The sequence below is a fragment of the Leptidea sinapis genome, chromosome 6 (assembly GCF_905404315.1).
Source record: "Leptidea sinapis chromosome 6, ilLepSina1.1, whole genome shotgun sequence".
NCBI classification, from domain to species: Eukaryota; Metazoa; Arthropoda; class Insecta; order Lepidoptera; family Pieridae; genus Leptidea; species Leptidea sinapis.
Window position 1 is genome coordinate 8,069,381 of NC_066270.1, and position 25,201 is coordinate 8,094,581.

The window sequence follows — 25,201 nt, forward strand, 5'->3', positions numbered from 1 at the left end:
AACCTTGAGGAAGTCCATTATCGATTTCAACAGGATCAGAATATTTGTTGTTAATTTTAACTTTAATTTTTCTATTGGATAGAAAATTATTTATAAACATTGTTACATTTCTTGTAAATTTAAGACGTCTTAAGGTACGAAGTACTACCTTTTTTGAAACCATTTCGTAAGCCTTCTCAATGTCCATTGATACTGCTAATAGAATTATTCTTCTTGATACTGCTAATAGGGCCTTTTATAGCTAAAGCGTCACAAATAGCTGAATCTAGTAACACTAAATGGTCATTAGTCGAACGAAATTTACGAAAGCCACTTTGAAATGGTGATATAAGTTTTTCGTGTTCTAATTTCCAACGAATGCGATTTGCAATAACTTTTTCCAATATTTTGCAAAGATTACAAGTCAAAGCAATGTGCCTGTAATTTTGAGGATGGGTATGATCCTTGCCTGGTTTTGGAATAGGGATAATGATCGATGTACGCCATATCTCAGGAAATAAATTATTTTGCCAAATTTTATTGTATAACTTTAAGAGATATGATATACCAGTTTTTGGCAGATTCTTAATTAGGCAATTAGGAATACCATCAGGGCCAGGAGAAGAATTTTTACAGTTCCTTAAAACAAAATGAAGCTCCTCAATGGTAAGTAAGCTGTTTATTGTGTTTTCCTCTTCTAAAATAGTGCTATTATCTATATTGCTAGCTAAATCAACGTGGATATTTGAGGTATATGAGATAAATTCATTACTATATTTAGAATTTGACGAATTTTTTGCAAAGTTTTTTGCTAAAGCATTACATTTATCAATATTGTTTGTAATTTTATTTGAATCATCATCAAGTAAGAAAGGGGAAAGTGTATTTATATTACGATTTCTTAACCTGTTTATTTTATTCCAGATTTCTGAAGACGGAGTTTGAGGAGTTATTGAAGAAGTGTAATCATGCCAGGATTTAAGCTCAGTTTCTTTCAAGAGTCTTCTAGCAAAAGATCTTGTTTTTTTATAATTAATCAAATATTCGATTGACTTAAATTTTAGATATTTTCTATGTGCCCTTTTGTAATCTTTTATAGCAGTAATACAATCATTTGTAATCCAAGGCAATTTTTTTCGATTATTTTTATTACCACGCGACTTTGAAATGGCTTGGTTTGCGGAATCAATTATTAAATTATTAAATTTAGATAAACATAAATCAATCGTAGTTTCATTAACTAAATGAATGTCACATAATTCTCCAATCCCTTTATCTATAAGCGATTTATATATATCCTAATTTGCTTTTAGAAAAATCCATTTAGGAACGTGAGAACTATTTTCTTCCGAAGAAGATGAATGACTTAATATAATAGGATAGTGGTCACTATCATGGGGGTTATCTAACACATTCCACTGAAACAATGGAGCAATAGCGCACGATGATAACGCTAAATCAATCGCGCTAGTTGTAGCATTGGCGACATTTAAATGAGTGGGACGATTTTCATTTAATACAGTTATGTCATTGTATGAATCTAGAATATTAAGGATAATTTTACCACGAGAGTCCGTTTTATAACTCCCCCATGATAAACTATGGCTATTAAAATCACCGATTAAAAGAAATGGCTTCGGTAGTTGATTGATTAAATCTATCAAATCTTGCTCGATTAAAGCAACACTATTTGGTAAATAAATATTACATACAGTCATTTTGGTAGGAAAATTTATAATACATGCAACGGCTTCTAAATTCGTATTAAGATTGACTTCTGATATAAAAATATTGGACCTAATATAAGACACTACTCCCCCACTTGCATGGGAAATATTATTCCTATTTTTAAATATAGCATTATATCCTGAGATTTGATGACAATAATTATTTTTAAAGTTAGATTCTTGTAGACAAATACAACTAGGGTTCAATTCATGTAATAAAATTTTTAGTCTTTGCTTACGCCGATAAAAGCCGTTGACATTCCATTGAAGTATATCTAACCTAGACATTTTTGTTTTTATATAATAATTTAAGTTTTCGTTGTAAGCGAGTTATGCGACTTTTAATACTTCTATTATTAAAATGAGGATATAGGTCCGTTAACATTCTTAATATAGTGGAAGGGTCCTTAGAATACTGATCACAAATAATACTTATATCTTGAACTCCATGAGTGTTTTCTAGAAAATTCTTAAACTGTAGTTGATCCATCGGGTAGTTTTGAGGCGACGTAGTGATGATTGTACTTATCTTCTCCCAATCAGCTACCACAAAGTCACTAGTTGATGAGGAGGTTCTCTTCTTTTTGCGTGAATTCTTGGCCAAATCTTTTGATGACAGTGTGTCACTTAAGTAAGTTGTGTCCTCAGACATATTCTCTGAATCTGTATCGCTCATTGAAATTTGTTCCGAATTTAAAGTTTCAGTAAATTGGGGTTGCGGACTATCAATAGTGTGGGACGACTCAGTTGTGGGTGGGTGTGGCCTTTTGAACGAGTCTAATGGTAGAAAATCTGAAGTAACGATACTTGTTGTATCCTTTATTTCAGTAGGTATAATTTTATTTGCCGTGTTTACATTTTCAGGACATTTGCTGGCGACATGTCCCACTTTTTTACAAATGAAGCATGTCATGGAGTCAGAAGAGGTGTAGATCCAGTATGTGCTGCCATCGAAGTCTATTTGAATACGGTCAGGCATTTTTGGTAGGTCCTCTGGAGAAATGTATGTTTGACGCCGAAAACTTAAAATGTGGCTAAAACCAGGATCATTCAAGCCAGCCTTAATAAAAGTCACTGGAGATACTAATTTTATATCGAATTCTGTCAATTTGTTCTCCAGTATGGCATGTGGAATAATTGGACAAACGTTGGAGAATATTATACGTTTATTTTTGGTAATTAGGGGTCGAATAGGTCATTTTTTGTTATTTATTAAAATGCACTGGTGTTTATTTACTAGCTCATCAGCGATATCTTTAGAAGATACATAAACGCAGATTCTATTATTCGACATTCGACTTAGGAATCTTATTTGGGTGGAATCGATTATTTTTGCAAACGCATACGCGTATTCTTTAATAGGGGAGTCGTCAACTGTATCTATGATAACGGCTTGTTCTTTGCTGGGGAACGCGACAGTTTGGGTAACAGACGAGTAACTAGGTTGAGATTCCATCGTCCCTGTAGTCAGAAACGACGGAAGGATCTATTGTCAACTACACTTAATGGCCTCGCGCGAGCGCGGGCGCAGTTCACTCGGAAAGATACTTCACTAAATAAACACGTAAACGATTTAATACGCGCACGTGCAAACCTAGCGGCGCACCGATAACGACTGTAATATAATTTTATTATAATATTTAAATAAATATACAAATAGATAGCGGTACTGCTATCTATTTGTATATTTTTTTTTGTTTAGAAGACGTACATTGACCTCTGGATCGTCGGCTTCACCTTTGATTTGTTTGAATAATTGCGACGACGAAATAAAAATTCTTATTAATAAAATGTTCATTCTTACGAACACTTTTATTTCGGTATAAATTAACTGAACTTTAAATTCAATATTGTGCATCTTGTTTTATATTCAAAAAAACTCACCCGTATTCGCAAACGTCATTGAAAAAAATAAATAAAAATAATTAAATCAAATTCACCGTAAAAGCAATAACAATTAACAAACTTAAAAACACAATTAACACATGTACACACATACAGTAGTAGAAAGTGTCTATTTCAGCTTGATTCATTCGAAAGGCACACACAATCTATTCGCCCTGAAGACTTGCGGTACACTGGTCACTGATGAGTGTTGACTGAAGTAGTGACACATTCAAATAACGAAAAAAAAATAAGTCTCTAATAGGGAATACCTCCCAATTATAGTTTATCGATACTTTTTTAACATTATTTAGCAACCATTACCAAATACCTACCCAACGATGGGATACAACTATTTTTGTGTTATTCGAATGTTATTATAATTTAAATTATAAATTTAATGAACTTCTAGCAAGTATTTTCTTACGATTAAACTAACGAAACTACTGTTTTGTTAGTTGTGAGTGACTAAAAGGGTTTTGGCAGAGTCATGCTGTCGTCCTACGATGACAGTACGATCGGACCAGACTCGTTCGGATTAAGTTCCTCACTCGCACAAGAAAAACGGCGTGAATAATAATATGGGTATGTGTGTTCGTTGAGGAGAATATCTGCTGTCAACGTCTCGGCAATTTCAAGGGTAGGATGTACTCTCTAGCTGCGAGTAGATTTTGAAGACCACGTCCGGTCATGTCTACAGGTCATCTGGAAGGTGTAAAGGAAGCCAAATTGGCTTTAAAGAAGCTGGGGGTCATTAATAGATCACGGTAAGACTTCAAGCTGACCTAGATTCTAGCGCTCTTCAAAAGCGCAGGAACACCTGATATTGTTGTCATCTCTGGTCGCACCCTAGTATCATATTGCCCGCGTGCAACGCATAGCTGCTCGAATTGTCGGGGATCCAGTGCTCTGTGAACGGCTAGATAATTTGGCGTTGCTGGGAGTTTTCCGAACGACTTCTTAAAAACGTTATTGTTATTTACTATAACTCCTTTGTTTACAATTATTATCTGTTTTGTACTTAAGCAAATAAAAATAATTTTAATAAATTCATTTTCATTTCATTTCATTAGAAACACTTAGTATTTTAGTAAGCGTAGTGTTTTAAGGTTTTTTATGATATTTCTGTAAACATTGTGCGCTGAGTATTTAAATTTTAATAGCTTTTTGAATCGGGTATTATTTCCTTAAAAAGAAGATTGTCGATAAATTGTGCCCAACCCTAAGCCCGTTCGCGTTCTATCGCTGTAGGACGGTCCGACGCGTTTGAAGTCACCGCGAGGAGCGAACAGGCAACACCGCTTGTGTTCTATCTGACAAACGTGAAACGACTAGTGTCTTTGAACTTGAAGAGCACGGAATGGCAACATCGCATTTTGATGTGCAAAGATTAAAGTTCATTGAATCATTGAGTGTTGACCCAGTAACCCCGTGACCCGATTTTACAATGTAAAGCATGTTAATATTCGCTCAAAATTAAAAATCTACATTTTGACCTATTTAGTGCACCGACTTCGTTCATGTTTTGTATATCGTCAGCAAATGGTATAACAAGTATGTGGTTACATTTAATTCATAAATGTAAAATACATACTGTATATTGTAATATCGACACCGTTGCCCAATATAAGGGCTGGCAACGCAGCTCTTGATTTTTATCTTTTCATTCCTGGTTTTGCGGATGTCCATGGGCGGTTGCCTCACTACTCTCCACGGCGTGAGCCTCTTGCCAGTTTGCCCCCTTTTTATGACATTAAGGGATGAGACGAGAAGGACGTTCAGCTGAATAATTGATACGCCTGCCAATTGCAATGCTGAAAAAACCCAAAAACTCTGAGTGGTACTACAATTGCGCTCGTCACCTTAAGGCATAAGATGTTAAGTCTCATTTGCCCAGTAATTTCACTAGCTACGGCGCCTTTCAGACCGAAACACAATAATGCTTACACATTACTCCTTCACGGCAGAAATGGGCGCCGTTGTCGTACCCATAATCTAGCCGGCATCGTAATTCCATCTTATACAAAAAAACTCGTAATTTTTTCTAGATCGCTAATGGGAAACGGGGTCGCTATCCATCATGACGTAGTCTAATGCACATCCGTTAAAGGGTAAAATTAATAAGCTTATCAAAAAGTAAGGATAATAAATATCTATAAACAACAAGAAAATCTTTATTGCATAAATTGTAACAGTAACAGTTGAATCCAAATTATTTATTTTGATTTTCCAGTGACGTGATTTTATTAATAACATAGTCGTACACTAAAGACGTTGCATTTATTCCGTACAGATAATCGATATGACCGTAGTTACTGTCCGCGTTCAGAAACTTCTCTGCAAACGGTAGTTCATTGTACAATCTCTCAACATCGAGTACGCCGGATAACGCGTCATTCTCTGAATAGTATAGAAAAACGGGCGCAGTAATTTTGCCCAAGTTATAATCTGGTGGACTGATACTTCCATAAATATTTTGATTTCTCAGCAAGCCAAAGTTGTAACGCCGGAATCCCTTCTGTGATATTCCTTGCAAGTAATGAGTAAACTGTCTGATGGAGGATCCTGCGGGAAAGTGACCAAATATCACTGGCAGCATAGTCTGAAATGTAAATATTATTTCAAGTTATTTTTACTTATGTAAGCTAGTATTTTTTTTTGCATAGTAAGATTGAGTTGCGTTGCTTGCAGTGGGGACATGTGCCGGGACGTCTCCTTCGCTCAATGCGTAAACTCGTGAACAGGTGCTGCTTGTGGTACCAGGTTGACCCGTTATAGTTAATAAATCATTGCATTTGTTGGATGCAATTACTAATTTTGACAGTAATCACGACCATCATGTTCATGAAGGCATCCTTACACAAATAATAAATACAAGCTCTAAAGATTGATTGATTGATCCGAGGATAATAATTAAATTTATACAATTTACTTTATTATTTATTTTAATTTATACATTCATATATTGGATGCAGCACCCTACAAATTAATTTGTTTTGTATAATACAGCCATTGTAAAATACTCTTTTGATTCAAAAGAGTGGTTGAGTTCCTTGTATGTTCTTCCCACGAGCTCTACTTTTTTCGAACATGATATGGTAGATTCAGTAATTTAAAAAATATATTTATAGTGACAATTCAAAAGCGCTTAGTTAAAGTTTGACTTTGATTTCGAATTTGAAAACAATCACAGGGATCTGATCGGTAGGTTACATACTCCAAAGTTTTATTTTTAAATTGCCTTGGCAATTTTCGTATTTATAATTATTGTCAGAATAAGTTACCGTGTTTAGTTGGTCCGGACTATATCCACTGAGTAGGAATAGAATATTGCTACAGACTGGTTGGAATACTGCCTCGTCGGTACATAAAGTTTGGCCAGCCCATGTGTAAAAAGCACTGTGTGACAAAAGTTCACCAATACCAAGCAGATTGGTTACATCCTGGAAAAAGAAAAATGAATAGAAAAAAGTAAATATTTCGAAAATCTTGCGCAAATGTGCGTACTTTTGCGCACTTATTACATGATATTTACCGCAATTTGTGTAGCAAATGGAGCCAGTGCTCTGAATAACAGACTTGGAATGTTGGCCATGTACGCTACAGGCGCTAGGGCGTGCATTGAAATGATTTTGTCATTATATTCAGGCCGGAGCGATCCCATCACAAAGAACGACGTAGTGCCCTGAGAGAAACCAATGTAATGCAATTGTTGCTTGCCAGTATATTCCAGTGTATAGTCTATCATCGATGGTAAATCAATGTGTCCAATTTCATCCCAAGAGAAATTCCAAAAGGCAGTATTCAATAGTGCATCAGGCCGTAACCATTCATGTCTTCGGGAGTAATAGTTTCCACGAGCGTTACCCATCCATACATCATATCCCTCTTCAGCTAGTAGATACGCTAAAATAAAAATTACCAAAAATTGTATTATAAATTTGATTCATTATCATCATCAGCCGGAAGACGTCCACTGCTAGACAAAGGCCTCCCGCAAAGATCTTCACGACTATCTCTCCTGCGCTGCCCTCATTCAACGTATTCCGGTGATCTTGACCAAATCGTCGGTCCATCTTGTGGGGGGCCTACCAACACTGCGTCTTTCGGTACGTGGTCGCCATTCGAGGACTTTTCTGCCCCACCGGCAATCTGTCCGTCGAACTATGTGCCCACTGCCGCTTCAGTTTCGCAATCATTGGGCATTTTTTTAAATAAAAGAAAATTATATCTATTATATTCGTTATTTAAAAATAAACAATTTTACACTAAAAGCTTTTGCTTAACGCACCCAATCCTGAACCCGGGCCCATTAGAATAAAGTCGGCAGATGATCCCCACAGCCCGTGCATAACAAATACGACGGGTTTGTCTCCAGGCTCATTGTTGTTGTCTCGGCCATAAGGAATACGATGCATCTGCAAAATGTATCCATCGGGAGTGACGACCGTGTGTTCCTCTAGTGGATATCTGTACTTCACCGCGAGATCAGGCTGAAAATATATTTGTGTTTCAACTTGGAATGCTATTGTTGTTCTTCATTTTTTATAAACAAAATAAACTATTGGGAGGCTCCTTTGCACAGGAAGCCGGCTAGATTATGGGTACCACAACGGCGCCTTTTTCTGCCGTGAAGCAGTAATGTGTAAACATTATTGTGTTTCGGACAGAAGGGCGCCGTGTAATTATTGGGCAATTGAGACTTAACATCTTATGTCTCAAGGTGACGAGCGCAATAATTGTAGTGCCGCTCAGAATTTTTGGGTTTTTCAAGAATCCTGACCGGCACTGCATTTTATTGAGTAGGGCGTATCAATTACCATCAGCTGAACGTCCTGCTCGTCTCGTCCCTTATTTCCATTAAAAAAAATCTTAGCTTAACTTAAGCAGACACTATATCTATATATAAAGTGTCCTGGCATATAGTAATAAAACTTTAGGAATAAATTATAAACTATTTCATTGACGAAAATACCGCATATAGGACGTCAATTCCAAAACCCTACCAGTCTGCCTTTAATTTTTAATTTAGCAAAATTCACCTTAATTTGTAAAACAACGGCCGTAGAACTAAAACCGCCTACTACTTACTCAATGTAGGTGTGGGGACAGCTGTCGACGTGTGCAAATGACGAGTCGCGAGTCAGTTGTCTCCGGGCCCCGTTGCGCATTAGACGAATGTTTATTAATAAATAATGGAAGTGTAATTACTCGTTTGCTTTAATCATGGCCCTTGAGGAGATGACTCAATATTGGTGACTCCGACGAACACCGACACTAAAAAAAATTTTTCGGTGGTGCAAGTGACTTTCGTGAACTATTCAGTGGACAAATTAAGTGCCAGTTTTGATGATGAATCCGGTACCAGGACAGTTATCTTAGACTGCTGCCCAGCAGGGGCCACTGCAAATCAAACCGGAGCTTAGTGACGTGTCGGTAATTTCTGTCACTAACCGTATTCCCGAATTTTGGACTGACCAGCCAAGAGTATGGTTCATCAGAGCGGAAGCGGTTCTAGGTCCTCAAAAGATTGCTGATGAAAAAATATGAAGCTCTTAAGAGTAGGTTTCTGACTATTTATGAGGAATCGGAGAATCGCCAGATACAAAAACTGATTGGCGAAATGGAGCTAGGCGACCAAAAACCGTCGCAACTTCTTCGCCGTATGCGCAATCTAGGACGGGAGAAAGTACCTGACAATATGTTAAGGATACTGTGGCAGGGCCATCTTCCCACTGCTGTGCGAGCCGTGCTAGCCGTAACGGAAACTAAGGATATGGATAATCTGGCCACTGTGGCCAACAAAATCATGGAGACTTCGCAGCAGCCACAGATTTCTGAGTTATCCTCACCTCAACCGATTGTGAACTGTAACGTAGCTTCTGTGACCACTATTGACAAAAGTCATCCATACTGGGATGTAATTTGTAAATACCCAGATATTAGTAAACCTGTTAATTATAAGAATAGTCCAAAGCATGTGTATCACTACATAGAAACTACAGCTTCTACAGTTCATGCTCGTGCTCGACAACTTCCGCCAGATAAGTACAAATGTGTAAGGGAGGAATTCAAGGTAATGCAGGAGATGGGGATATGTCACCCATCGAAAAGCCCATGCTCTAGTCCGTTGCACGTAGTATCTAAGAAAAACGGCGAGATTAGGCCATGCGGAGACTATAGGCGATTAAACGCGATAACAAAGCCGGATCGTTTTCCCGTACCGCGTTTACACAATTTTGCTTATCTGTTGGATGGTAAGACTATTTTAAATTTCAAATTCAGTGTTGTAAGCCCAGCAGAAATAATTAAAATTTTCAGATCCTTAGAAATGACAAAAAACTGCTGATATATGGGGCATATCTGTAAAAATAATAAGTTCTGTTATTGACGTCATTGGACCATATCTAGCACTAGTTTTTAATAGCTGTATTGAACATGGCGTGTTTCCTGACCTTCTGAAGTATAGTAAAATTACACCAATATTTAAATCGGGACTCACTTCTGACACAAATAACTATCGCCCTGTTTCAGTGTTGCCGACCCTGAGTAAAATTTTTGAAAAAATTATTTTAAGCCAAATGCTTACTCACTTTAACACTTATAAGTTACTTCATATAGAACAATTTAGCTTTACTAGGGGACGCTCGACTACGGATGCAGGTGTTGAACTCATCAGAAATATTTTGAGGCCTCGGAGGAATCACAGAATGCACTTGGTATCATCTGTGATTTATCTAAGGCGTTTGATTGTGTTCAACATTCAACGCTGGTCAGGAAGCTATGTCACTATGGTATAAGAGGATCTGCACTCGATCTTCTGTTCTCATATTTAAATAATAGGATTCAGAGGGTCGAGGTGAATGGCAGGAGATCTCCTGGGACTCCTCTCGGTATGGGGGTACCACAAGGGTCTATTCTTGGACCCTACCTCTTCCTTATTTATATAAATGATCTACCTAACCTTGTAGAAAAAAAACACAAGGTGGTATTTTTTGCGGATGACACTTCACTTATATTCGAAGTGAAACGAAGCCAAGTTTTATATGATGAAGTAGACAATGCTCTATCTGACATAGTGTACTGGTTTAGCGCCAATAACTTACTGTTAAATAGTCATAAAACCAAATATATTAAATTCACCGCGCCAAGTGTCAAAAAATTAGATGCGAATATTTTATTAAATGGAGAGGTGGTAAAACCAGTGGAATCTGCTGTATTTCTTGGCATTATTCTTGATACCAAATTGCAGTGGGGCCCCCATATTGAAGGATTGGCGAATAGGCTTAGTTCTGCAGCATATGCGGTTAAGAAAATTAGACGGTTAACTGTCATAGATACGGTGAGATTAGTATACTTTAGTTTTTTCATAGAATTATGTCATATATTGTTATGGGGCAGTGCGGCCGATATTAATACCGTCTTTGTGCTGCAAAAGAGGGCTATTCGCGCGATTTATAACCTAGGTCCTAGAGAATCATTAAGAGAAAAATTTAAAGAAATAAACATTTTGACTGTTGCTTCTCAATACATTTTTGATAATGTTCTGTAAGTTCATAAGCACATTGAGGAATTTTCTAGAAACTGTGACATTCATAATGTTAACACGAGGAACAAACATAAACTTTTTATGCTTACTACTCGATTGGGTCGAGTTTGTAAGTCTTTTGTTGGGCGATGTATATACTTCTACAATATGATCCCAGAAAATGTACAAAACAAATGTGTTACGAAATTTAAAAGAATTGTTAAAAAACATTTGTGTGGGAAAGGTTATTCTACCATAAACGATTTTCTTAATGACACCACGGACTGGGAATAAAGCGAACACCCTCAGGCTCTTTAATTATATATGTTTATTGTACGATATCATGTTGTAATCCATATTTTATTTAAAAAAAATCCGCTGAGTTTCTTGCGCCCATTCTTCTCAGGTCTGAGGCAGTCTCTTTTGAATGGGCCGTTTTTGACGTTCAATAAGAGATTTTAAATCCTATTTTGAATAAAAATATTTGAATTTGAATTTTAATTAACTCGAATTGACGTTATTAGAGCCTACCATTGCATACCTATTTTCCCGGATGACATTGAAAAGACCGCGATCACGACACCCTTTGGACATTTTGAATTCCCAATGATGACTTTCGGTTTACGTAATGCAAGTCAAACTTTTCAACGGTTTATAGACCATTGGGTACTTCAAGGTTTTGATTTTTGATTTACATTTATTGATGACGACATAAAGAACATTTACACAAAGTTTTTGAACGTTTTAGTAAATTCGGTTTATCTATTAAAATCAGAAATTGAATTTTTAGGGCATACAATATGTAAGAATGGCATTCGACCTTTAGTTAGCAAAATCGAAATTATTAAAAATTATCCTAAGCCTAAAACGATTGATGAGTTACGTCGCTTCTTAGGAATGGTAAACTTTTATCGTTCTCATATTCCCAACGCAGTTAAGTATCAAATAGTTTTAAATAATTATTTACGTGGTGCGAAGAAAAGACACAAAACACCAATTGTATGGACATCCTGTGCTGACGAAGCTTTCAGATCGGTGCAAGGCGTTTTTACAAGAAGCGGTCACGTTATCTGCCCCGCATTGCGAGGTTCCAATTTCATTAATGACTGACGCTTCAAATTCTTGCGTTGGAGCAGTCTTACAACAATATGTATATAATAAGTGGAAACCGTTAGGTTATTTTTCGCCAAAAATTTCAGATGCTCAAACCAAGTATTCCACTTATGATCGCGAATTACTAGCAATTTACTTAGCGATTCGTCATTTTAAAGATTTAATAGAAGGCCGTAAGTTACATATTTACACAGATCATAAGCCCTTAATTTACGCTCTTAAAAAGACTATATGCGAAAAAGAAATTAGCGAAAAAGAAGAAGAAATTAGCATTCATTAGCGAGTATACTACCGACATTAGACATATTACAGGTTCCGAAAACGTGGTAGCAGACTCCTTATCACGCATAGAGACGATACACTGTCCTACCTCTATTAATTATGAGGAGTTGTCAGACGCTCAAGGTGCGGATGAGGAGCTCTCACACATCATCAATGACGTTAATAAGCGAACTCAATTCAAGAAAATAGTTATGCCCATGTGTAGCAAACCTATTTTCAGTGAAATATCGACGAACAACATTAGGCCGTACTTACCTAAGCATTTTCGTAGATTAGCTTTTGACACAATACATAATTTAGGACATCCAGGCATACGCTCATCTAGAAAAATGGTGTCTAGTAAATTTTTTTGGCCATGTATGAATCGTGACATTGGGATTTGGTCTAAGAACTGTTAAGCATGTCCACGCACAAAAGTAGTTAGACACTCTAATTCAGCCGTGCAAGCTTTTCCATCTTGTGGTAGATTTGAACACGTGCACATAGATCTCGTTGGACCTCTTGCAATGACGTCAGAAGGATTCAGGTATTGCCTGACTATGATACACAGACGCACACACTGGCCGGAAGCATTTCCTCTTAAGGATATTACTGCGGCAACTGTAGCCAAGTATGTGTATGATGGTTGGATATCACGTTTCGGTTGTCCTTTAAGGATAAACAGCGATCAGGGACGCCAGTTTGAGAGTGACTTATTTGCTAAGCTTATGGTGTTGCTAGGTATCAATAAAATCCGAACAACCCCATATCACCCACAAAGCAATGGCGCCATAGAAAGGTGGCATAGATGTTTAAAAGTTTAATTAACAGCGCAGCTTTATATTTAATCAAAACAAATCTTATTTATTCTTAGCAGCATTACCGCGTTGGACAGCAAGGCTGATCCGTTGACCGAAATAGCTGCCAGTATTAACAGCGCGTTTAATTCAAAAATCATCATCCTGGGTTGACGAATTATCGTTATATTATTTATATAGTAAGGTCTTAAAGCAGCTATTCGAACGGACAGTAAGCTTAGTGCAGCCGAAATGACGTATGGTCAAACACTTCGCCTGCCGTCCGATACTTTTAATAAGGAGATAATCACAACAGGTGGTGATTTCACCTACGTTCAAAAGTTGCGTGGCATTCTGAACGGTTTAAGACCTCATTCCAAGACTCATTCGTCATTTTTTGTTCATTCTGATCTGAAAGACTGTGAATATGTTTTCGTTCGTAACGAGGTACTGTCCATTAAAGCCAACATATGACGGTCCGTACCGTGTGTTGAGTCGTAAATCTAAGGTGTATAAAGTTGAGTTTCCTAACAGAAATGTTCAAATATCTATTGACCGATTGAAACGAGCATATTTCTTAACGAATTCAAGTGCGACAGTTAACATGACGATGAACATGACTCCGACTAACGTACTATGACGACACGCTCAGGTCGTGTTACTCGGAGACCTATACCTCGTTTTGCTGATTTTAATTTTAAGTGCCCCTTGCACCAAATATTTTAAGCTAATGTTTAAGCAATTGAATAACATTACAATTTTTTTTTTTGATGTGTTGTGTGTTTCGCGCTAATAAATAGGAGTTATTGCGCAGAAAACATAATATTATATTTCATTTCAACGTTCAGTTAACAACTGTTTGGTTTTTGTTTTGCATTATTAATTAATATTACCTTTTTATAAAATGGGCAATTATAAGTCTAAAGAAGTTAACAGTAATGTAGCTTTGGCCCAGGCCCAAGTAACTACGGTGCAAGAGAGTGTAGAAAACAAACTGAATACATTAGGAATTGTATTAATAGTTATCACGGTGCTACTTGTCATCGTGGTTCTGTATGGAATGAAAAGATACTGTAGAGCGAAAATGCAAGATTGGTTGACGCAACCGATACACGTGCAACAACAACCCTCTGTTGTATAATTATTGTAATTATATTTTTAAGTGAAATGTTTATTATGTAATATGTGTAATGTGTAAACAGAAAATAATATTAAAAAAGCAAATAACTTTTTTTTTGTGATTGCCGAATGGAGAAAGTTCATTTTTTTCAGTACTTGAGTAAATCTGGGCAATGCAGGTCTTGTTGCATGAGAATTTTCAGCAGCGTGTGTAATTGCAAAACAAAATGTAATCCCCGTTCTTGAAATTTAATAAATTTAATAAGGTGAATTTTGCTACGATAAATATAAAAGTAGCTGCAGGCTGGTAGAGTTTTGGAATTGACCCTCTATATGGGGTATTTTCATCGATAAAATAGTTTATAGTTACTATTACTAACTAATGCCGGGACACATCATTGATATTGCCGTTTCTTTCCTTCGGTTATACTGCGAAAACTACTGAACGTACTAAACTACCATAAGATGCAGAATATTTTGGGGGAGGTTAAAGTATTTAATTTATGGTGATTACTTATCTGGAACCTACATTTTTTGACTAAGGGGCTGTCTCACAATGTACAAGTAAAGTTACGAATAGGCTACTTGCCACTTATCTATCGAATACATACATCTTTTGCGTTTCACAATATAAGTATATAAATAGTGTATTGAATAAGATATAGCAGATAATCGGCATTTATATTATAGGAAGGATCTAGTAGCAAATATCATAGTTTTTTTATGGAATAGGAGAAAAAACGAGCGTACGGGTCACCTGGTGTTAAGTGATCACCGCTACCCACATTATCTTGCAACACCAGAGGAATCACAGGAGCGTTTTAAAGGAAGGTGTACCAGCTTTTTTTGAAGGTACCCATGTCGTATCGTGCCGGAAACACCGCACAAGGAAGCTCATTCCACAGCTTTGTAGTACGTGGAAGAAAGCTCTATGAAAACCGCACTGTGGAGGACCGCCACACATCCAGATGGTGGCGATTTTATCCAAACTTGTGGCGTGTCGTGCGAACGTGGAATTCGGCGGCAGAAATCAGGTAAAACATCTCTTCAGAACACTCTCCGTGATAATTGTGGTAGAAAACACACAGTGAAGCGACGTCTATACGCAACGCCGTACACAGCTCTGTGTCCCAGACAATTGTAGCTGCTCTGCATTGCACGCGGTCAAATGGATCGAGCTGATACTGGGGTGCGCCAAACCAGTTATTTGCTATCTGCTGCTATCAAGTTAATGTCAATTTGGAATGTATCTATTGGATTGTGAAGGTACGTGATAACGGAAAAAAGCCGGTTTGCATGGTGGTGGCGGTCATACGAAGAGGTAGAAAATAGGAAAAAAAATCTTTTTCAGAGCGTCATTGAAAGGAGATGTTAAATGAACACTCTTATAGCTCCTATTCAAAAGACTGACTATTCTAATGGCAACACATGGAATGACATACTCAAATTACCTAGATCGATAAATATCAAAACAACACTGGAACATACAGATCCAAACCCACAGGGAATGATGAAAAACAATGACTATTATAGCTAACAACGCATCCAAAAGAAAGATTTCAAAAGGAGGTAGAAATTGATATCGTAATCGTAGTAAAAAAAATTGAGATTACCATAGCATTTGACCATGTTGACCTTGATATATTATTAAATAAATTCAATTTAGTAACAAAAACACAAATCATAATATGTTTAAGAGTTTAAGTTATCAAGGTAAATTAATTGAAGAAGTCCCTACTCTAAAATTCCTTGGTAAATATTAGACTGGAAGTCTCACATAGAATCACTGGTTTAAAGGATAAATAGATTTGACTTTGCTCTTAGGCGAACCAGAAAGACTATATCAAAAGAAGCTGCAATCATTGAATATCACGGCTATGGGGTAACTCCACAATCATAAACAAAATATTACTACTATTAGTTAAGAAAAATTTAAATTTATTCACTCGGCTCGGCGACAGATTTTTGTTTCCATCGCGTGATCCTACTATACTTCGAGTACCCTACATTAGAACCACTTTGTACCAAAATAACTGTCATGCTATGTGTGTAAAAATATTAAAAAAAAATAATAAAATAATAGACGAGATTAAAAGTAACTAATAAAGTAATAACTAAACTAACGAGATAATAAGAGAGAAGACAGTGTTAAATAGATTTATATTCAAATTATTAACACTACTAATAAATATTGTTTTACTCAATAAACGAATATTATCGAACGAAGTGGTAACTGGCACCAATATTATTTTTACCAATAATATTATATTTTTTTGTGATTACTTTTACAACATTTTCTTTAGGATTTCATTAATTATTGTAATTGTGTACTGTAGGGTCTTTTAAATATGACTTTACGTTGGTCAAATTAAATGTAGCAGTAATTATTGATTGTGTTAAGTTATAATATTGGGAAGCGAAACCACTAACATATTTGCATGTCTGTCAAGACGAAACTTAAGCGTGCTATTAATTTTGTAACAACTTTACTTGTGAATGTTTCTGGCAAATAAAGAACTTTGGCTTTGGCTTTGAATAAGTTGAGATATCATCTAAAAAAAATATCAGATTTTTCTATCTCAGAATGTGAAAATCACCTCTATCCTCACTCTGATAGCGATACTTAGAAAAAGATAATTTATAAAAAATACTTTGAGAAAGATAATTTTTGTAATAATCACACTTGATAATTTAATCAATCAAATAATAAAGCTGTATCTAATTACAGTCATATTAAATAAGAAAGTATCAGATAATAATTATTACTGAATTTTTTTTATTGATTATTGATTATAATGGTGGCACTTCACAACGAAGTCCGATTAGATAACAGGAATACACCGCCTATACATCGCTCATGAACAGTGAATATGTTGAGCATTTTCGAATATTTTCGAACAGCATCGAACGAAAAGATGGCCGTGTTGACTACAGTAGCAGCGTATTCATCTTCTTCGTTACACTCTTGACAGAGCGGTCGTGGTCATCATGAAATGACCTCTTTTGGTGCAGATGTGATTCGCCCCACGAGCATTCGCCACTTTTCCCTGCTGGAAGACAGTCTGGTGCACTCTTTCAATGGACCGCCCACAGCAGACTTAATTTGGTCGGTCCATCGCATGGGCGACCTTCCTCTTCCTGTGGTGCACTTTGCCCTGTATGACAAGGCGCTGAATAGTCTCACTCTCGCGCCGGGAGACGTGTCCGCAGAACTTAGGAATTCGACTCTGTACTAACACCGAAAGGCATTGTTTTATGCCAAGTACTTTAAGAATGGAGACGTTGGTGCGAAACTCGGTCCATGAAACTACCGAGGGGCGTATTATCTACCTAAAAAAGCGGCCAAGTGGGATCCGTAGCAGCAAGTAACAGAATATAAAAGTTCTTGTAGTTCGTTGTAACTTTGATCGATGTTTTAATAATAGTGTTTTTTTTTTCAATTAAGTTATATACTACTATAATAAGATTTATGGCGTATTAAAAAAAGCTACTTACTACATTTCGTTCAAACCAATTGATCATTGAAAGAATGCGTGGTAATGTGAAAAATATGATTCTAGAAATCTCAATATCATTTTTGAAGACCTATCGTATGGGTTGATTGAAAAAAAAATTAAGAAACCCCGAAATTTATACTTTTATTTCTATTTTTGTGTGAAAATCTTAGGGCGGTTCACAGAATACATCTACTTGCCAAGTTTAACCAGTATAGTTTTTATAGTTTCGGAAAAAAGTGGCTGTGACATATGGACGGACAGACAGACAGACATAGCGTATCTATAAGGGTTCTGTTTTTGCCATTTGGCTACGGAACCCTAATAAAAAACATTTAAACGTGCATAGACAATAAGGTAGACGGCAATCGAACATGAATCGGTAAATTCGTAATCGTTTGATATGTTGCAAAAAACCGAAAAGGGGGCTGATACGGATGCTCGTGTATTCGTCTTATTCTTGAGAATAGGCAAATATAGAAAAATAGAGCCACTTCATATAGTTGTATTTGGACGAAAAAAACAAATCAGTCTTATCTTTTCTTTGTATGTCATTGTACGGCATTCTGTAACTTGACTAACATTACTAGTTCACAATTGAATCAGTACCTATTTACTTGCTGTGGCTTGCTCATTGCTCGTTTGGCTAGATTTAAAGTTTGACCGACGGTCAGCGCTAACGTCGGTCAAACGTAGCTATAACAATGATAACATAATAGTATGTACGAGTACAGTCTAGCACATCAGCTTGCAATTGCTACGCGCGTACAGCTACGTCACGCTGACGAGAATCGTTAGTCCAGCTCGTCGGTCTTGCGTACGTCAAATCGCTGCCTTGTAATGGCGAATTGACGATATATAAAATATACGTTCAGTGCGAGGTTGACCGAGCGACCGACCGTACGCGCGTGCGTAACATCGTAATTGAAAATTGTAGACAAAAATTAATGTTAACAATATATATTGTATAAATTTCTCCCTCAATTAGGCACTCTAATAATTGGGTAAACATGATATCTTCTCCTACTTTTATTTCGTAATTGTACTTAAGTAGTACGCACATATTAACAAGGTTACAAAATGAATTAATTTTTCTTCACAATTGTACACGTCCAATCAAGGTTGATGTCAGCTGAGCACTAAATGCAACATGGGTACGCGCTACGGTCGGCCGAGCAAAGAATTAAGCTTTATTATGATTTCGTATGTGTTTTGTTTGGTGCTTGCCGATGTTTTGATTGGTTTCTCGATTACTCTTCATTCTCAACAACCGCTATGTTTTGATTTTCATGGACTCTTTCCGTGCCTACCTTGTATGACCTTGCTTGCACACTGGATACCGAAAATGGCTCACTGACATGTAAATATATTGTAACCTTGGATTTTAACGCCGTCTTGAGGATTGTTTATTGTAGTAACTATGGATGTGCATATGAATTGTAAGATGTGCATTACTTATCTTCCCACTGGGAAACTCGAGATATTCTGCCAAGTGAAATCAGGATCGTAGCATAACGGAACAAAAGGTGTCTAACTTACCTTGAAAGAAGATGTACCAATGACCTATCTAACAGGATGATGAAGTCGTGCCTAGAATATTATAGTCACTAGCCATCCGATCTATAAAATTTTCACTAAGATCATGCAATCTAATACAGCTTGCGGTCTTTAGCTGCTTTTATGTTATAAAAGGACATATTATTATAAAGATGCACAAAAATAAAAATAAATCGTAGAATTGTGGCAGGTCTATCATCAGGCGTTTTTGATTTCATAAGGTACTAAAAATTACATAAAAAAATAATTACAGATGAGGCTACAGATCTATAAGGAGAATATAGAAAAACTTGATCTATGCTACTTACAACATCCAGTAAAGCATCTTCTACAACGCTGTCCGAAATTCGTCCAAATTTGTTGTTTCTTATCAAGTCGTCAACATAATCAGCGTTCGGCGATCTACCCGCATGCGTAACTGCTACACAAAATAGAACCAAAAGAGCAGGCAGCATTTTAGAAATGGTTGCATTTCTCGAAAATAATTCAGTCTTATATAATTAATTAACATCAGATAAGTCTTATAAAATTAATTAATATCAGATAAAGCGGATACAAATCATAATTATGGTATTCAATGATAAAAATCATATAAATGTGAATATGATCCGAAAGACGATAATTAATAATACTAACACATTATAGACCAGTTTCTATTGTACCTACAAAAAAAAATAAATATAATATTAAATCAAATATTAAACCATTTCTCTGGCAAACATATCTAACATTCCAAACAATTTGGTTTAACGAAAGGTCGACACATATTTAATGCTTGGGAGAAATCAGATAACGCTTTAGGATTATTTTGTGATCTTTCGATAGCATTTGATTGCGTAGGCTATTGCTCCAATTATTACTTGATCTTATTACGTCATACTCATCTAATAGAACCCAGAAAGAAGTAATTACTAATGAACATTCATCAGGAGCTGTAATGCGGATGGGATTACTTCAGGGTTTAATCCTAAGACCTTTCTTATTCCTCGTCTACATTGATGATTTGCCATTTGCAGCCTCGAAATAAACCATAAAATCAACCCTTAAAACTTGTAGATTCTACTTCGTTTCTTGGAATAGTATTAGATGGAAAACTTCAATGGGGCGCTCATATTGAGGAAGTCTCAAATAAACTCGATGAACACAGCTAGATTGATTTATTCAATCGAGAATCGTGAAAGATCGTGCCTGCACGCACTAGAACAGTCTTCGGCGCCAATTGCACAATCCCTCGCAAAAGTAAAGTGTATATGTAATGTGTCAAGCGTAATAAAAATAGGTATTTGAAGAAACTATCGCTGTCGCGCTGTACGCGAAACCCAACTGTCTCTGTGTGTGTGAATAGCCCATATTTTGTGTGAGTAATGCGTATGATAGGGTGCGCGCACGCCACAAATCCCGTTACATTTAATAACTTACTCCGTACTCGCTCATAATTAGTTTTTGACCCTGGCTATTGATACAGGGATTTGAAACGTTGCTTTTCTTTGACTCTGCTCGCTCTCGCCTTGTGAATCGGATTTTGAGTAGGTAATTATTTTTACTACCTACTGAAAAATTTATGTATCAATATACATTATGGTATGCAAATATATGAAATAAATGAAAATACAAGTCATACTGGTACACAGAAGTATAGTAAAATTAATGATTAAATTAAAATCACTAAAATATAAAAAAGAAATTTTCGAAGAAACTAATTATCAAAATTGTATTAGAAAAAAGAAAACAGTCTGTTTAGACTACGTACTTTGATCCCGAGGAGCGACAACGTAGCTCACGGCAGCGAATTGACTGTTACTTCTCTTCTCGTAAACAAGCTCTTTACAATAACATAATTATTACCGAAGAAATGAAAATTGATTGAAATATTTCACTTGAACTTTAGGAAAGTTAAATTAATAAATACAACTTTAACTTTTTCAACAAAAACTTGAAACAATAGCGGCCTGCGTAAAGCTCTCGCTTGGACACTCCAGGCATCGGACACACATTCCGAAAGCTCACGTTAAACTGAATAACAAATTACAAATACTTAAATAAAGTGGCGAAAATAAATAAAGGTGTAAAAATGGCATACCCCACAATTCCAGTTTATCGATACTTTATTTACAATTACTTACCAATAACCTAAACAAGGCAGTAAAAACTACTTTTGTGTTATTCGAATGTTTTAATATTTTTAATATTTAATAAATTAATGAATGGATAAGCTTTGTAATAAAATAGTTTGTTTTCGTAACTTCAGTACTTACGTCGTACAACGTACAACAAGTAAGTTGGTACGATTTTTGATAGGTGCCTTTCAAATTACTAACACTTAATAAATTGTTATTGTTTAGTTCTTCCTTATTCACAATTATTACGTCTGAACTACTTCATAATTTATAAAAATAAAATTTCTGAAGCTGTTTAGTTGGAAATACTTAGGTACACCCTAATTTAGTTAATGAGTTAATAATTATTTTTACAATATTCATTACAGATCAATTTCAAAATAAACTTAAACAGCGTATTGTTTATCGGTTACAACTCACTTTAAAGAAAGCTAATTATCGATAGAAGATGTCTTTATCCTTCGCCGTCCGAATTTCGACCTTGCCTTTGAATAGCGCCGCCGTAGAAGAGATACCGCTGGCATGTATTTTATAGGCTAAACACATGGTCGAATTTGGTACGGCGGGACCATAGGACGGTACAGTGGGCGTGGGTGGACGCCTCGCACCAATTGCTCGCCGTCGTATTCAGAACGGTCCGGAGGGTAATAATAGTAATTTTGTGCGATCGACAATGCGACATACCATCGAATATGGTCGAACCCGAAGCCCGTGAACGCTAGAGTGCCCTAAGGCTGTTTGCTATCTCCCACGCTGTTTATACTGCATATCAATGTTATGTTGGCCGTGCAGGTCTCTCGTGAAATCGTCGATCAGTCCTGGGAGAAACTTGTGTCTTCTATCGAATTCTCTCTTGATAAGGTCGTGGAATGGGGTAAATTGAACCTTGTCCAATTAAATCCCAAGAAGTCTCAAGTTTGCGCATTTACCATTAAGAAACCCCATTGTCGTATCACCGCTCTTCAACAACACTGCCCTTAAAGCCTCGCCTAGTATCGGAATACTGGTTCTCGAAATCTCGAGCGATTGCCAGAACGGTGGCCATCTGGAGGGCAAAGCCAAATTGGTGTCGAAGAAGTTCGGCGTCATTAATAGAACAAGGCAATACTTCAAGCCAGCCCACATTCTAGCGCTCTAGAAAGCGCAGCTCCAGCCATCAAATATTGCTGTTATCTCAGATCTAGCGCACCCCTGTATCAGCTCGATCCATTTGAACGCGTGCAACGCAGAGCAGCCAGAATTGTCGGGGACTCAGTGCTCTGCGAACGGCTGGATCACTTGGCGTTGCGTAGAGATGTCGCTTCATTGTGTGTCTTCTACCGCATTTAAGACAGGGAGTGTTCCGAAGAGCTGTTTAACCCGATTCCTGCCGCCGAATTCCACCTTCGCACGACACGCCACAAGTTAGGATATCATCCCCACCATCTGAATGTGTGGCGGTCCTGGCATGGGCTTTTTTCCACGTACTACAACGTTGTGGAATGAACTTCCTTGTGCGGTCTTTCCGGGACGATACGACCCACCTTAAAGGCCGACAACGCTCGTGTGAAGTCAGTGGTGTTGCAAGAGAATGTGGGTGGCGGTGATCACTTAACACCAGGTGACCCGTACGCTCGTTTGTCCTCCTTTTCCATAAATAAAAAAAATGTTCCGGTACCAGACCGCGGCCGCTGTTTCAGCTGGGCCAAATCCGACCATGTGTTTAGGCTATAAAATACACTTGCTGGCGGTATCTCTTTAACAGCCGCGGGCGGCGCAATTCAAAGGCAGCTTTCCAGCGCTGCTATTAAACTTTTGCACGGCATCATAAAGTGGCGTTTTTTGATATTTAAATATTCAAGTTCATTGAATCATTGACCCAGTAACCCAAATCTTACAGGACGTTTAAATTGGCTCGAAATAAAAAGCCTACTTTTGACAAAACCAATGCACGGAGTTCATTAATTTTTGGTATATCGTCAGCAAATATCCTAATAGAACACAATAAATATGCTAATAGGTCACAGCAAATATGCTAATAGGTCACAGAACCGTGCATGACCGAGGACATACGAGGCAGAAACACCACGGCACCCCGCTCCACGTTCAACGTGGACTTTTGCAATATCAGGGGAATTCACTCCAATTTAAACGCCGTCCACCACCACCTTGAGACGGCGCAGCCGGCCTTGTGTTTCCTTACGGAGACGCAGATATCTCGACCTAGCGATACATCATATTTAACGTACCCCGGGTACAAAATTGAGCACAATTTTTTGCCTCATGCCGGGGTATGTGTGTACGTTAGGGAGGATATCTGCTGTCGCCGTCTCGGCAATTTTGAGGGTAGGGACCTGTCTACTCTCTGGCACCGCTTAGATTTAGAGGACCGCGTCCGTATCTATGCGTGTGTCTACAGGTCCCATAGTGGTAACGCAGAAACCGATAATCTCATGGGCCGCGTTCAAGCGGCAATTGCCGACGTGCTTGCACAGATCCCCTCCGCTGAAATCGTAGGCTTGGGTGATTTCAACGGGCACAATGCCGAATGGCTTGGATCACGTACCACAGACTACGCAGGGCGATCTGTGCATAATTTTGCATTGGCGTATGGTCTGTCCCAATTGGTTGAGTCGCCAACGCGGCTCCCGGATGTGGATAGCCACATGCCGTCCTTATTAGATCTTCTGCTGACTACACATCCCGATGGTTACCAGGTCTTTGTCGACGCCCCTCTCGGAACGTCCGACCATTGCCTGGTCAGGAGTGTAGTGCCTATCCGACGCTAACGTCGCAGACCACCAGCGACCCGCCGCGTTTGGCACTACAAGTCAGCAGATTGGGATAGGATGCGTTCCTTTTTTGCATCCTACCCTTGCGGCAAGGTTTGTTTCCCTTCGGATGATCCTAGTGCCTGCGCCGTTGCAGTAGCCGATGTGGTGCTGCAGGGCATGGATATTTTTATACCAAGCTCTGTAGTACCGATCGGTGGCAGATCACAACCCTGGTTCGATGCGTCAGTTAAAGCAGCATCTGACTGCAAAAAACAGGCGTATCGAACTTGGGTTGCAGCGCTGGGCACAAAGGATCTATCGAGCTCTATGCCTGTAGTACAGTTCAGACAGAAAACTGTTAGGCGAGCTCTGTTTTCGTTGGATGTCAGGAAGTCGAGCGGGCCGGATGGCATTTCTCCAATCGTGCTTAGAACGTGTGCCCCTGAGTTGACGCCGGTGCTAACGCGTTTATTCCGGCACTCTTATTCCAAAGGCGTAGTCCCTGACTCATGGAAGTCAGCCCTTGTGCATCCGATCCAAAAAAAGGAGACAGTTCAGATCCGGCGAACTACAGGCCTATTGCTATCACCTCCCTGCTCTCTAAAATCATGGAGAGCATAATTAGCCGCCAGTTTTTAGTATACCTAGAGGGTCACCAGTTGATCAACGACCGACAGTACGGCTTTCGTCATGGACGGTGGGCAGGTGATCTTCTGGTATACCTAACACATAGATGGGCAGCAGCTATTGACAGCAAGGGGGAAGGCCTGGCACTTAGCCTGGATATAGCGAAGGCCTTTGATCGTGTATGGCACAAGGCGCTCCTCTCCAAACTTCCAGCATTTGGGCTTCCCGAGAGCTTGTGCAAGTGG

The 25,201-nt window shown here is 37.9% G+C and overlaps 1 protein-coding gene across 2 annotated transcripts in view; it reads right to left on the minus strand.

Moving 5' to 3' along the window:
• Positions 1-5,744: 5,744 nt before the first annotated feature.
• Positions 5,745-25,201, minus strand: part of LOC126965042 (lipase 3-like) — a 49,463-nt gene continuing 30,006 nt past the window's right edge. The window contains exons 1-5 of one of the 2 annotated variants that reach the window (XM_050808477.1): positions 19,768-19,930; positions 7,882-8,083; positions 7,126-7,496; positions 6,875-7,033; positions 5,745-6,192 (exon numbers count right to left, since the gene is read on the minus strand). In XM_050808477.1, coding sequence (XP_050664434.1) covers positions 5,803-6,192; positions 6,875-7,033; positions 7,126-7,496; positions 7,882-8,083; positions 19,768-19,914 — 1,269 coding nt within the window. In that variant the 5' untranslated portion in view covers positions 19,915-19,930 and the 3' untranslated portion in view covers positions 5,745-5,802. Of the gene's footprint in view, positions 6,193-6,874; positions 7,034-7,125; positions 7,497-7,881; positions 8,084-19,767; positions 19,931-25,201 lie in introns of those variants that run through there. The other variant, XM_050808478.1, reaches the window with a different exon arrangement.